Source organism: Macrotis lagotis, chromosome 3, assembly GCF_037893015.1.
Source record: "Macrotis lagotis isolate mMagLag1 chromosome 3, bilby.v1.9.chrom.fasta, whole genome shotgun sequence".
Taxonomy (NCBI): Eukaryota; Metazoa; Chordata; class Mammalia; order Peramelemorphia; family Peramelidae; genus Macrotis; species Macrotis lagotis.
Window position 1 is genome coordinate 146,436,632 of NC_133660.1, and position 15,825 is coordinate 146,452,456.

The 15,825-nt window shown below is 35.0% G+C and overlaps 1 protein-coding gene across 3 annotated transcripts in view; it reads left to right on the forward strand.

The window, feature by feature from the left end:
* Positions 1 to 15,825, forward strand: part of TMPRSS11A (transmembrane serine protease 11A) — a 66,992-nt gene that overhangs the window by 43,300 nt on the left and 7,867 nt on the right. For 2 of the 3 annotated variants that reach the window (XM_074229328.1, XM_074229329.1), the window contains 3 exons: positions 4,878 to 5,049; positions 10,270 to 10,529; positions 14,811 to 14,953. In XM_074229328.1, the coding sequence (XP_074085429.1) occupies positions 4,878 to 5,049; positions 10,270 to 10,529; positions 14,811 to 14,953 (575 nt within the window). Of the gene's footprint in view, positions 1 to 4,877; positions 5,050 to 10,269; positions 10,530 to 12,237; positions 12,430 to 14,810; positions 14,954 to 15,825 lie in introns of those variants that run through there. The other variant, XR_012477023.1, reaches the window with a different exon arrangement.

Genomic DNA, 15,825 nt, shown 5'->3' on the forward strand with positions numbered 1-15,825 from the left:
TACTCCTGACTCCAGGGCCGGTGCTCTTTCCACTGCGCCATCTAGCAGCCCCTATGATTTCTTATAGAGCAATAGTCTTCCATCTTGAATCATTATTTTTTCCACATTATATCATCAATGCTTCTGTGTGTTCCTTTTTGTACAAATGGTAGATATCAACAAGTTTACAGAAAATAGAGAAGGATGTAACTAGTAACTTTGAAATGACTTTTCTTTATGTAAGTCTAACTGGTCTATCCAGAATCTAAAGCCAGTATATTTGCTTCATCAGTACCATGTTCTAACCAGTTCAAGCTTATGGCAAGAAATGATGTCTCTCTTCTGAGCAGTGAGATTTTGCCTGAGTGACTCCACCAGATGTAAGCATAAGCTTCATTTTTCCAATATGACAGTGACAAAATCATTTTATCCAACTCCTTTATTAAGTGTGTCAGAGATAACTATAAATTTAATATTCTGACAGAGTCATTTAGGTAGATATTGTGGGAAGTGAAGAAGGGAAATAGTACTTACTATGTCCCAGGTACTGTGCAAAATTTTTTACAATTAATATCTCATTGATCATCACTTTAACTTTAGGAGATATCTGCTTTCATTATCCCCATTTTACCCTTAGTAAGATTCTATTGTTTTTCCCATTTTCATTGAGTAAACTGAAGCATACAGAGGTTAAATGCCTTGCAAAGGCCCACAATTAGTAAGTGTCTGAGGCCTTATTTGAGTTTAGGTCTTCATTATTCCAGGCCCAAAACTTTATCTACTGCACCATCTATCTGACTCTAGGAACCACCATTCTGCTTGTCTGAGGATCTCAGAGAAACTTGCTTTTCCAGAAACTGTAAAAATTACTCTTGCTATCACCCCAGAAATAGAAATGGAAACCCATAAGAATGTCTTCAAGCAAATATATCCAAATGGATCAATTATATCATTGAACCAGTAGTATTCTCTAATAATGGAGATCTCAATTCATCCATGTGTGCCCATCATGTGTAATTCATGTCCATATTCCTTAAAACTTTGTTGCAGGGTTACTTGCTTTCAAGTTCATAAGGGTACAAAATGACTATTCTCACTGTCTATCTGTCATTCTTTGGTCTTGCCACATAATCATCCTGTATTGTCTTACTTTCATACACTTCCTTGATGACATTTTATTTATTCCTGTTGTTCTTTGGTTATATGTTGCAACATGGAGGCTATCTCCAGTCATTCTGATCTTGCTACTGGACCCAGATGAAACTGGAGGAGAAGTTGAGGCTGGGTCCTCCCTCATTTAAATCTAATTCATTTGCAAGTCATGGCATCGCCTTTCTGATGTCAGAGTCCTCTTTGAGAATGAAGGACAGACAACATTTATGTTGTAGTCTACTCAACCCATCATATGCTTTCCATTGCCCTCTGTGTTATGTTCTTTAGCTCTTCTAAGGTAGTGTTGTTACATAAGGCACAGCTTTACTTTGGGAGAAGAAAAGACTTAGTTAGTAAAAGGGTTTTGCAAATTCCCCAAAACAATCCAACCTGCTCTCCCCCTCCTTTTTATCTCTAGTTCTATCTTAATTTGACCAAGATATACATATTATTGAATAAGTTCTAGAAGTCTATCAGATTATATGTTTAAATATGCAGATATATTTCATAATCTTGCACTTTACTATGTGGATGGATAGGCCAAATTCCTTCCAGAGGATTCTGCAATCAAGATATCATACTATCAACAGACTTCCTCAGTCTGATTCTTGCACTGAATCTCCTCTATCACTGTAGCATCTAACTTTGGCTAGCATATATCTCTGTGTTTTATATTTCTACTGAGCAAGTTTATTCCTGTTTTTATATCTTCAAAGAAATCTTTAATGATCTTGATATAGAAATGGGAGACATTTTGCTACAAGCAAGCCTGTAATTTGGTGTTTTATTTTACCAAATTAAAAAAAATGGAATCAACAAATAATAAGCACCTGTGACTTGTTATATTTTCTATACCTTTAAGTTGTGAGAATGTCAAGATACAATCCAGTGTTGATTACTGCTTGTGAAAGTCTTATTGTTCCATACAAAAATTCTTATCAAGAATTTTTAAAATTCAGATATAAATGTACTTGACAAAGTGTTTCTCTTGCCAGGAAAGTAGATATATTGATCAATAGTTATTTGTGTCCTCTTGGTTACATTTCTCTGCTATTAATAAGACCCAAAATCTTTTATTTTACTTTATTTTATATTATTTTGATTTCTTCCTTTCCCTTGTACATCTGTGCTTCAATACCTTCACAATTGTGTCTTCCTTAGCATACAACTCCTCATATGTACTTGATCCAACTTAGCTACATTTCTCATCTTTTTTCTCTTTGAGGACATTTCTGTTATGACATTAAGATTCTAGGGCAGTAGTTTCATTATCTCTGATGAAGAAAAGAGTTTGTTGAAATTTTCTTTTTTTTCTGTTTCCTTTCCTTTTTCATTGTTGAAAGTCCTTGGGAGACTTTGCTTAATCAGATATAGTTTCAGGTTTTTAATACATTGATTCTAACTTTCACTTCTACTCTTTGCTTTATGATAAGAGGCTCTTCATAATTATTCATAACACTTCAGGTAGCTATTACTACTAAAACCCTGGAATAGTCTTCTAACTGACTTATAATGTTTCCCTTGTGATTCATATTGGATATACTAGGTTTACTGCACTGAATTGAAATGATTTGAATATCTGATAACATATCATAGAGTTCTAAAAAACACCAATAATTCCTTTAGATTCTCGTATGCAGTTCTCTATTGGGTAGAAGTATGATAATGAAATATTTCTATATTTCTAGGTTCTATTATTTAAACCATGTGGTTACTACATTCCTACAATAAAGCAGTCACAAATTTTACCATGCCTTAGAAAATAGTTCAAATTACCACTGGGAAAAAAATTAATCACTTTATGTCCATAATTTTGTTTAAATTTAAGTTAGAATATTCCTTAGACAACTGACACAGAATCAGTTATCAGTATTCTTTTTTTTAGGTTTTTGCAAGGCAAACAGGGTTAAGTGGCTGGCCCAAGGCCACACAGCTAGGTAATTATTAAGTATCTGAGAGGGGATTTGAACCCAGGTACTCCTGACTCCAAGGCTGGTGCTTTATCCACTATGCCACCTAGCCACCCCATTACACCACCTAGCCACCCCCTATGCCACCTAGCCACCCCAATTATCAGTATTCTTTCTCCAAACCTTTCTCTCTTTGTAGGACCTCATAGGAAGGAAGGAAAAGAGGAGGGATTAAAGGTAGGAAGGAGAAAAGATTAAAAAGACAGGAAGAAAGGAACTGTAAAGAAGAAAAGAGAGAGGAGAGAAGAAAGGTAACATAAGCATTCCTACATACTAGGCATTGAGCTAAATCTTTTTTACAAATAATATCATTTAATGTTCACAACAATCATGGGATTTAGATGCTCTCTTTATCCCCATTTTACAATTGAGTAAGGGCAGTTGGATGCTGCAGTGGATAAAGCACTGGTCTTGGAGTCAGGAGGACAGGAGTTCAAATCCATTCTTAGACACTTGACTCTTACTAGCTATGTGACCTTGGGCAAGTCACTTAACTCTAATTTCCTCACATCCTGGGCCATCTTGAGTCATCCTGATTTGGCCACTGGACCCAGATGGCTCTGGAGGAGAAAGTGAGTCTGGTGACTTAACACAGCAACTCAAATCCAATTCATGTGCTTGTCATGGCATCACCTCATTGATGTTGTGGTCTTCTTCGAAAATGAAGGACAATTATTATTATTATTATTATTATTATTATCATTATTATCATTATTATCATTATTATTAGCTGATGGTCACACAGTTAATATCTGAAGTCAAATCTGAACTCAGTTCTTCCTGAGTCCAGGCCAGAATACTAAATACTACACCACACATCTATATTTAGAATTTACATGCCAATTCAATAATTTTTTAGCAGCAGAGTTCAACTCCAAATTACAATGGGAAGTTTGAGTACAATAACTAAATCTGTGTTTAAAGAATGGATAGACATTAATGCTACAAATTAAAAAATGTAAAAGGTTTACTATGTCTTTCTTCCACTCCATTTGAAATTTCAGTAAAGCTCAATTCTTCCCTTTCTCTCACCATCTATATCCAATCACCTCACATCCCTTCTGTCTATTCCTCTACTCACATAACCATCATGCTAGCAACAGGAACTCACCATATCTTGCTGAACTATTGTCATGGTCTATTAACTGGTTTCCTGCATCAGGTCTCTCCCATTTCCAATTCATCTGACAAAATATTCAATCTTCCTAAATTAAAGTTTTTACTATAATACTCTCCACCTCAAGAATCTTTAATGACCTGCTGTTTTCATAGTATTAAATATCAAATTTTCAGTCCTTCATAATCTGATTCTAGTCTACCTTTGCAGTCATATTTCAAATAATTTTATCCCTATATTCTATATTCTCTCCATACTGGAACATTTATTATTACATGAAGTCAATATTCCATCTCCCATCTCTGTACCTTTTATACTTTCAAGATTTAACTTCAAATGCCATCCCCAATGAGTTTTTCCTGATCCTTACACTTTATGGTTTCCTCTAACTTCCTTAATTATCTTAAATCAATTAATCTGTTTACATAAAGTACCTGCTTAGTATGTTAACTTGTTGAAATTGTTACTATTTTTTGCTTGTTTGTTATCTTGTGTATTGGAGATGCTTGATAAATATTTCTTGAAGTAGCATCATATCACATTGTCCAACATGAGGAAGCAAAGAGTACTTTATTCCTATACAACATGTCTTCAAGTTCCCTTGTATAGCCTGAAGGAGATTTATTGAAACTTTTAATCATCCAACAAATTTCTTACAGGTTGTGGAAAACGAGTGACTCCAACAATAATCAACAGAATAGTTGGTGGAGAAATGGCACCAAAGTTTGCCTGGCCGTGGCAAGCCAGCCTTCAGCATAACAATATACATCAATGTGGGGCCACTCTGATTAGTAACACATGGCTTGTTACTGCAGCCCACTGCTTTAAGAAGTAAGTTTTAGTTAAATAGAATAATTCTATTAATCATAGACTGAAACCCATGATTAGGAAACTGGAATTTTACTGAACTACTCTTCCCAAATACATTAGAACAAATTCTATTAGAGAGGAAACAAGGTAAAGTAGAAGGAACAATAGACTGTGAAACTTATGGTCTAATGCTTGTTTAGCCACTAACTAGCTCTGTAGCCTATGATAAATCACTTAACATTCTTCAGTCTGAGTATCCTCACATGTAAAGACAAAGGGATTAGAATAAATGATTTCTAACATTTTATATTCCTGAATATCTCCTTGTGCTTGGAGTCTTTATAGACTCTAAGCTACCTTTAAAACTATATTTTATAATGGTAGAATTAAAGGCAATTTAAAGATCATCCAACTCAAACTTCCACAGAGTCTAAGAATGCCATGTATAGTATTCTTGAGCAATGATCATTTAGATTTCCTGAAATCTCATTAATGATAGGGAGCTAGATGACTAATTATAGAGAGTTTGATTTAAATTTTTTCTCAATTCCTTACTGGCTTGTGTGACCCTTAACAAATACAACCTTTATTTGCCTCAGTTTCCTCATCTATGATGATAATAATAATAATATTTATAATAATAATAATAATAGTAACAATTAGCTTTACATATTGCTTTAAAGTTGGTAACATTAAACTCACATATGCTACCTCATTTGTAAAATAAGGGAGTTGGACTCAGTAGTCTCAGGACTCAGAGAGTTTCAGACTCTCTTCTAGTCTCAGACTAGAAGTCTCATTTCTAGCTAATACTATGATGTTTTCATGTTGGCTTTTTTATTACTGGACATCTAACTCTTAGAAAGATGTGTTAGGTGCATCTGAAATCTCCATCCTTATAACTTCCATTAATTCATTTCAGTTCTGCCTTCTAGGCCAATTCAGGATAACTTTATTGTATGATATGGGAGGAGGAGGATGAGTTCCATTTTAGATATGCTATTGATATGGATTTGGGGTGTTCAGAAAAGACTAGTATCTCATGTGAGGGTTGTTAAACCCTTTCCACTTTTGGTGTATATCTGACTCATCCAACTCTGATGCACCATTCCAACACAGTGTGCTCAACTCCCCACACTCCAATGAAACATTTTGGCAGACAGGCTAAACCAAATTGAAGGTAACTGAGGGGCCCAAAACCATTGTGAATGGAAATGTTTAACCCAAGCCTGTGAAGAGGAATGGGCAGATGAGAACAATTTGTTCCAAGACAGCTGAAGCAGGTACTGTGGAGTGCTTAGAGCTTAGTTAGACATTCAAGAAACTAAGGTCATTCACTAAATCATCATCAGTCATCTTGACTTTTGTCTTACCATTGAATTTCTATGACTCTGGAAGAGTTAGTCCAATGATTTTACACAAATTCTACCTTGCTTATATCCAATTTATGCATGAGTCAAATGATATCCTCCATAACACTTCACCTTTTCTATCTAACTCAAAGTCTTGTGGTAACAGGCAAGTGTGAAACAGCAGGATACATTGGGTGCTATAGTCACAACCCTGCTCACAGGTGGCCTGGATCATAATGTTGTCTTCTCACTGGACTAAAACAGCAGTGGGATTTGGCAGCCCAAATGTCTGTAGCCTTTTCTAAGAATTACACTTCTCACCTCCTGGCATGAAGAAGGGGTTAGGAAAGGTGCCCTAAAAATTGTCTGGTTCACCCAAACTTTGGTTTGCTTACTGGGATAAATGAGGATTCTACCCTATGGTCAAAATACAAAAAAGTATAAAAAAAATTTGTGAAATTTTATTCCATTCACCATTGATAATGAGGAATGTGTGCATATTTATGGACAATGAGACATCCAGTAGTCCTGAAAGATGAATAAGACTTTTTGTAAGTGAACATAACAGGTGTCACATCCAAAAAACACTTCTGAGTAAAAGAAGTGACGTATGAAGATCAGCTAACTGAAGTTGGATTTGGATACATGTTTTTTACTGAAGGGGACACAGTGATGAGTAGTGACATAAAGCTGGCACAGGTTTTGTGATCAGAACTAATCTAGCCAACAAGCTAGTATGTCTCCCAAAAGGAGGGAATGGCAAGTTTATAACAATGCAATTGCCACTTGGTGGAAAGTTACATGCCATCATTATTAGTAAGTATGTTCCCATCATGACAAACCCTGTTGAGGCCAAAGAAAATTTTATGAAAACCTGGAGATCCTCATTTTCAATGTGCCAAAAGAGGACAAGTTTGTAATTCTGGGTGACTTTATTGTAAGAGTATGCACAAACTGTTAAACATGGCAGAGAATCCTTGGGAAGAATGGAGTAAGAAAAAGAAACATCAATGGTCATTTATTACTGAAGACCTTATCAACAATGCTGTCTAAGTGCAATAAACTTCATGAATATAAAAAAAAACACAAAACTTCATGAATGTGTCCTTGATGTAGATATTAGCATTTAATAAACTATGTCATTTTAAGTAGAGACAGAATGTAAGAATGATGAAAATAATGTGTGCTGCTGAGTACTAGACTGTCTTCTCTAAACTAAACTCTCTCATTCAACAAAAGCAAAAGGTTCCAAGACAACTACCAGAAAATTTTAATTTCAATAGATTTAAGTGCTACAGTTTGTTGCTAACTTGAAGGGAAAGTTGACAACAGTGGAGGAGAAAAGGAGTTGGCAGCTTTCAAAGATTGGTATAAAGTACATTTACTAATTTGAGCCAGGACACTTGTAAACATCAAAATTTATTTGAAGAAAATGATGGAGAAATTCAAAAACTATTAAATGAAATCAGATCATGACAGGATTTCTAGCAGGGAAGTTTGTCTCTCTCTAAGAAGGCAACATGTAGCTCCATTAAGAGTAAAGTGCAAGCAAATTCAGTTTTATTCTGATAGTAACAATCCAAATGTTTTTATGATTCCCTGAAGATTATTTATAGACCAAAGATGACCTATGCTGCATTTTAACTATTCAGTACTAATAGAGTCACATTGTTTGATGATAAGGACATGAGCCTGGAGAGATGGACTGAACACTTATGATGTTATCATCTCAAATGACAAGCAATGGACCACAAACATCAAGTTGAAGTCAATCCCTTTCTAGAAAATCAGTTATGCTTCTTCTGACAGGGAATTCCTTAACAAGTGAAATTCACCCCAGATTGATCAACATTTAATGAGGAGGTGGGTTAAAAGCTCCCAATTATTGCACTGTTGAAAGAGGAGGTCAGTTGAGAACTTGGCTTCAGAATAGGTTCCCTTTAGCAATTCTGGCACCCTGACCATGTTCTCTCTGGATTGGTTTCTCCTTCATGAGCTGGGTCACCCAATACTCAAATAAATGGGATCAAGGATATTAGTTCTTTCCCCTAGGGAAAGGACTCACCCACATTGGATTCTATATTTATCCTAAACAGAAATCAGTTGTTCCCAGTTGGGTGGGGTCCTGCTCTATTTCCTTAAGCAGAGCTGGAATGCTTCTGACATTCTTTTGGCAAGGAATGGACTCATCTTTAAAACTACCTTTTTACAGAAAAGGAAACATTACAAACTATTGTAAATAACCAAATGTATAGCATTAAAATTAATTTCTCTCAACTGGGAGAGAAAAGAACCAAAGTTAGTTTTGAGATTAAAATCTGAACACAAGGAGAATGGTTGTTGTGAGACTCAAATGAGATAGCATAAGTAAAATGCCTTTAAAAAAATCAAAGCACTATATGAATATTAATTATTCATAAAATAATAATTAAAATTAGAAGAGAAGCTGAGATCACCAAGGAAAATTGCAAATAAAAAAGAGGGGAGGAGGGAGATAAAAGGGAAAAATGGAGATAGAGCCTAAGGAGCAGAAGATAAATTATTATATAGCAAAAGAAAATGAGGAGTGCTGTGACAGAAGGGGAAGAGCAGTGTAAAGGAAGTCAAGGGAGAATGGTCAACGAAACTGAAAATTGGAAACAGGTGACAGGGAATAAGGATTGAAAAAAATTCATTAAAATCAGGAGTAAAAAGGAACTTTTGAGAGAGCAATTTTAGTTGTATAGTGAGATTGGGAACCAGATTACAAGAGGTTAAGAATGCTTAAATGTTCTTTGTTCTTCATTCTCAAAAAATTGATTCCATGAATTGTAAATAAATTGCATTTAAGTGAAAGGTCTGTGCAAAGTCAACAGCCTCACTTTCTCCTGTGGAGCCTTGTAAGTCCAGTAGTAAGATAAAGTGCAGGATGACCAGAAATGCAGTAGGGGAGACCTTGACCTTTTATGCTAAGGTCTTTCCTAGATCTCAGTTTGCCTGAGGCAATGCCTATTCATTGATTTAAATTAGATAAGAAATAAGGCAAGAATGGTCTCTTTTACCTACTCTTTTACCTATTTTTTTTTAAATCAATCTGAGAGGGGAAGACCAGGAAAAGGAAGAAATAAGATGATAGCTTGAGAGAATGGCAGGTTTCTAGTAGGATTTTTAAATATTGAGTAGATCTAAGCACATTTGTAAACAGCAGAGAAAGAACCATTTGTGTGGGGGATTAGAGATAGGAAGGAAAGGAAAAATCATAGTAGTAAGCAATCATCAGAGGAGATAGAAGCAATTCCACCAAGGACAGAAAGGTTACTTTTTCTTCAGAAATTGGGACAAATATGTTGAAGAGAAGCAAAGCAGATGAGGAGAGGATAAGTAAAGCTATAAAGGGAATTTTTAAGTGTTGAGCAGAGGAAATGAGAGACATAAAGGAAGAACATGACAATGAAAGATCTATAAATTATGACATATTAGATATGACCTTAAAGTAAAGAAACTGATTTATATATGCATATGGCTTGTGGAATGACTCTCATTACTTTATTTACTCTTTTGTCTATATCTGTCATTTATATTTTCATTAACTATGTAGAAATTCCCTCCTCTTAGGAAGTTGCTCATGGTATTAGGAGGTTAAGTGACTTGCCCAAGTAATTACCTTATAGCAATACTTTGTTAAAAGACCTGGGTTGTGTGAATAAAAGTTACTAAAAAGTAGGAATGTATTCCCTCCAGAATTAATTCCTCATGACTCTGGAGGATACCAATTGGAAATTGGATGGATGATCATTTGTAAGGCATGTTTGCAGAAGGCAGAAATATGTTAGAGTAAATAAACTCTGAGATTTGATGAATCCAATGCTGTTCAATTCTTATAATTATTTTTTTTATTCATCTTTTACAGCTATCCCAGCCCACGTGGATGGACTGTTAGCTTTGGTACAACTATTGAGCCTCCCTTAATGAAAAGGAGTATTAAAAGAATTATAGTCCATGAAAGGTATCGTTCTCCAGCAAGAGAATATGATATTGCAGTAGTGCAGTTTTCTCCCAAAGTCACCTTTACGGATGATATACGCCGAATTTGTCTACCAGATGCATCTGATTATTTTCCACCTACTTCAACAGTTTATATTACAGGATTTGGTGCTCTTTCATATGGTGGTAAGTTTCTCAGACAAGACTGTGATGATTTAAATACTTCCTATGCCAGTGTGACACATTCTTGTTAACATCACTTGGGTCAACCTATTTGTAATGAAGGTGATTTTGTGGCATAGTTAATTGAGTGTTGCACTTGGAGTCAGGAAGACCTGAGTTCAAAATTTGGTTCAGATACTTACTAGCTGTGTGACTCTGAGCAAATCACTTGGCCACTCTTGACCTCAGTTTCTCATCTGTAAGACGGGAATAACAATAACTTCTACCTTAGGGTTTTTGAGAACCAAATGAAATATTGCAAACCTTAAAGATTATGTCATGATCATCATCATCATTACTACTACTACTACTACTACTACTACTACTACTACTACTACTACTACTACTACTACTACTACTACAATGAGAGTGAATGATGGACCCTCCTGAAACAGATTATATCTTTTATCTATGATTCCCTTTTAGTTTCCGAAAACATCACAGTCCATGCCTATGCTCACCATTTCTAATACTCCATCACATCCTTTTCATGACTTCATTCCTATCTTCTCTCTAGATCACTCATTCTAGAGAAAACAATTTTTTAATTATCTAATATGTTATACTTTTAGTTTTCTGTTTATTTTGTTTATTTCAGAATAAAACTGTTTTCTTATAGAATTGAAGAAACCATAAACTACAGTCCCCTTCCTTGTGACTTATTCTGAGTCTCACATTATCAGAGTATTTAATCAAGCAGTAAATCTATTACCTTAAGACCTAATCAAAATTGAAGTACTTAGATAAACAATTAACCTTGGGAGTAGAAAACTAATCAGAAGTACCATTTTAACTGTTTTTTTTCCTCACTGCAAATGACAGTCAATTTTTCAATCATGAAAAAGTGGCAGAGACATTAGACAAAAAATGTGAGCCCTACTACCAAGTCATTTTGATACACAAATTCTAAATTCAGTGGAATCTAATTCTGGATCTGGGATGCTATTTTTAAGCCAAAGTAAAATAACTAAGTTTATAAGTAGTCAGTAAAAAGTAACTATAGCAGAAAACAAGATTGCAAAGAGCACCTAGAAGTCACTCACAAATTGTCCTAAAGATCAAAGGAGCATAATTTGCATAATTTTCAAACTTCATATTTAACTTAAAAAAACCACATCCTTAGACTATGTAACAAAACAGGGGAAGCTCTAGCCCTTGCTAAAAGGACTCTTTGGACCTATGATCTTATATAATCTTTAGTCATTCACAGCAAGTCCAGTAAAATACTGATATGTTAATGAACTAACCCTAAGAAGATTATAAAAAAAATTAGTCTTTTTCCCCCACCCAAACCTCAAACTCTTGTCCCCAAGTACTTTTCCAACTCCATCTGGATCCAGGCTACTGAATGTTCACAATTCTACATAAGTTGGTCTCTGTCTCTTCCTTCCCCATTATCTTCTCCATGTTGCCTGCCTTATTCCCCCTCATCCTCATCCTCACATAGAACTCCACCCTATAGTGCTGTTTATCTGTGTATGTGACATTTGCCCATGCATCCTCTGTGTGGTTCTAAAGTGTGATTGAAACATTATTCCCTATTGCCATCATGATCTTTGCCAATGAGTACAAGTAGATTTCAGAAAATGATGGAGAAAATGTTAGAAATGCATATTACAATATAACATATTTCAAGTGTGTCCTCTGTGCATTCCCCTCCTTCCTACCACAGGACTGGTTGTTAAGCATTTACCAACATACCCCTTTGTGGTGATGTGTTTCAACAAGTAAACAATTAAGTATAATATAAAGAAAATTGAGGAAGATAAAGTACAAACAACTACAACTCAGCTGAGCCTTGAATAAAGAAATAATTTATGAGAGGTGGAAGAAAAGAGGAGATGGCTTGCACAAATGCATCAAGGTGGGAGAAACTACTCGTAGCTCTGTATGACTAGAATTTAGAGTCTGTGAAGGAAAGCAATATGAAATATGTTTGGAATCTCATGTGAGAACTATATGGTAGAGTTTCAAATACTAAGCTACTGAGCTTATATTTTATCTTATGGAAATCTATAGAAAATGGTTAGCAAGGCTTTGGGAATGGCCAAAGCTTTTGTTTTAGGAATATAATTTTAAAAGTTGTGAGGAGGAAATGGATCCAAGATTATGAACCTGGGTAACTTTGAGGATGGTGATTCTTTAACAGAAATTTGGAAACTGGAAGGAACAGTCATGATGGGTAGTAATTTATTTCATAGCTTTAGGTATGTTATATTTGAGATTCCACATGTGATTCAGGAAAAATATTCAGCATTAAGTTGATAATGTATGTCTGGGGTTCAGACAAGAGATTAAGGCTGTTTATAAAGATTTGGGAGTCCTAAGCAAATGTCTTTTTTGGGTATTAGGATCTTTGAAAGAGAATAGAGAAAGAAAAGAGAAGAGGAACCAGAATAAAATTCTGAGGAACACCCATGCAAAGAAGGCAGGAGACATGTGATGATCCTGCAAAAGATACTAAGAAGCAATCAGATGAATAGGAGAAAATTAGAAAAATAAAATGTCAAAAAACCTCAGAACAGTCTCTAGGAGTAGAAGGAAAATGGTCTTAAGCTATAGACAAGTCAACAAGGATAACAATTAAAAGAGAACTGGATTTAGTGGTTAAGTTCAGAGCTATTTCATTTTTGTGATGGGATCAGGAATTAGATTACAAAGGAGAATTCAGGGGGGAATGCAGAGTGAGAAAGTTGAAGCAAAGAGAGATTTATAGGATGATGGCTTGTGTGATGACAGGATCAACTAAATGTTTTACTCAGAGGTTTGAGAATCCTGCTATTTAAGCAGGTCACAAAGAAACCTTAGTTGTTTATAGTGGTGGTGGTGATGGTAGTTGTCCTTCATTCTCAAAGAAGACCAATGACTTCATGAGGATGATATCTTTCTATGATGGGTCTCCTCACCCCCAACGTTGTATCTGCCACACTGGTTCAGTCAGTTGCTGTACCTGGTTCCCAGTCTAGAGCCCTTGAAGGCAAAAGCTGATTCAATTAAAAAGTCATTTATAAGTAAATGGATTATTTAAACTTAGGTGGGAGGCCAGCTCTGCAAACAGAAGTGATTTCATGTTCCAACGTGAATTTCCAAGGTTTAAAAAACATCATCAATGCTTAATAACACATGTAATAGAATTGATCAGAATTGAATCTTTACAATCAGAATTGAAACTTTACAAACAGGAAAAGTTTGAAAATAAACCATTTTATCTATATAAGAAAGCTGTTCTAGTTTTCTGGAAAAGAAAATAAACTGCTAAATTTCTAGAGTAATTGTTTAAAACGCTAATGAAGTGATTATACATTTATATATGTCGAGTTGTACTTCAACTTGAACTTCAAAATTCTCAGATATCCTCATTAAAAATTGCCTATGATGGTATGTTCATGAATTTATCATCACCAATATTAAGAGACAGAATATTGTTGTGGCTAGAGCTGGATTCAAGTCCTACCTCTGACAAATTTTGGCTATGTGGCAAATTAGGCAAATTACTTAGCTTCTGTTCTTTATAAGTTTAAGTTACGAAGAAAGTATTGATTTGCATCAGCAGACAGAGCTTCGCCATTCATTGGTAGAGAGTTTTCTGGTATGCAAAGGTACTGAGAGTCCTCCCATCTAGGACTTTACCAAAGAAATCACAATAGCAATCCCAATCCCCCAGTTGTTCTTTATTTTTGCAACATTCTAAGGATTGCAAAGTCCTTTCCTCACAATTCTGAGAGGTAAGTAGGGCAAGTATTAATTATTTCTGCCAACACCTATGATCCCCTTGTTGTAGTAAGCTCCCTAAGGTCCTAATAAAGGCTCCCTTGTCTACTCCAGCAGGGAGGCAAACTGAAAACTCCTACTGTTTAAGTCTTAGAGAAGTACTTGTGGCATTTGACTTGTTCTTGCTCAGAAATCTGGTATATTTCAGAGGCAAGAATTAAACGTAGCATGCCAGATTCCCAAAGCTGGCAGTGTAGCCACTACTGGATACTTCTTCTCAGCATTTTGTTTATTAATTTTTCCTCCAAGGAAACCAAAGATGATAGATAAATGTTAAATGACATGCCTGTGATCACACAACTAGCAAATACCTGAAGCAGGATTCAAATCCAAGTTTTGACTTATATCAGACACTCCCTCTATTAAAGCAAATGAAATTAGAAAATGTACAAAAACTATTTACTTTATTGTAGTTCACTATCAAAGGATGTTGACTGTTAATGCTAAAATTACCTATTTTTTCTTTATCCTTAGGGCCTTCACAGAATGATCTTCAACAAGCTTCGGTGGAAATTATAAGCAATGAAATATGCAAGCAGCCACATGTATATGGCAAAGAGATAACATTTGGAATGTTTTGTGCTGGTTTCTTGGAAGGAATTTATGATGCCTGCAGGGTAGGTGGGGTAGTAATTACTTTGTTATTACTATCATTACTACTACTAAAGAAAAATCCATCTAATCCAGGAACTAACTTTTGTGTTCTTTACAAATAGAAACTAAAGTTATGGTGTTGACTCTAAGTAAATGCAATTCTAAATCATCTAGATACACACAACCAGTAAACAATTAACAATGTAAAATACTTACTGGTTAATTGATTAGAAGGAAGAACATTAGGAATATGGAGCAATAGGAAGTGAAAGATATAGGGATCTATTGATATATTTTGATCTTTGTAACTTATCTTAGTATGTAGGTAAATGTTTAACAGCCAGATCTCCAAAAAAGAAAAAAAATAAAACATGCATAGCACACTTTTATATTTACTTAGTACTATTAACCTTTTCTCCATCACTTTCTTAAGTCTATAAAGCAAAACTTCTAAAGTTTAAATGTTCACATCAAAAATTTATTTAACAGTTCTCAAAGTTGGTTAAAACTAGTTCCAGAATACTTTTGTCTAAGACTTTCATATCATTTCTGCAATGGTTTCAGGCACAATTTCCATATGAAATTTAAGTAAAAAAATACAAATTAAGCTCTATGTTCTCTCATATTATAATGCCTCCCATTATGACAAATAAAAAATGTTACTTTTAAAACAATAATTTGAAACTCCCTCTCTTTGAGAGGAGAAAGTCACTAAACAGTGAAAATAAGTCTATCCAATATTCCATCAAGCAGAAATAATTTCCCAATCACTAGTAAGAAGCCAAAAAAGGGGGGGGGGGTGTCATATGGTAAGTATACTCAAATAGCTGTACATTATCACTGATGACATACTCTAAAAGAGTGAAACTCATTGTCAAGAACATGTCTGTCCAGG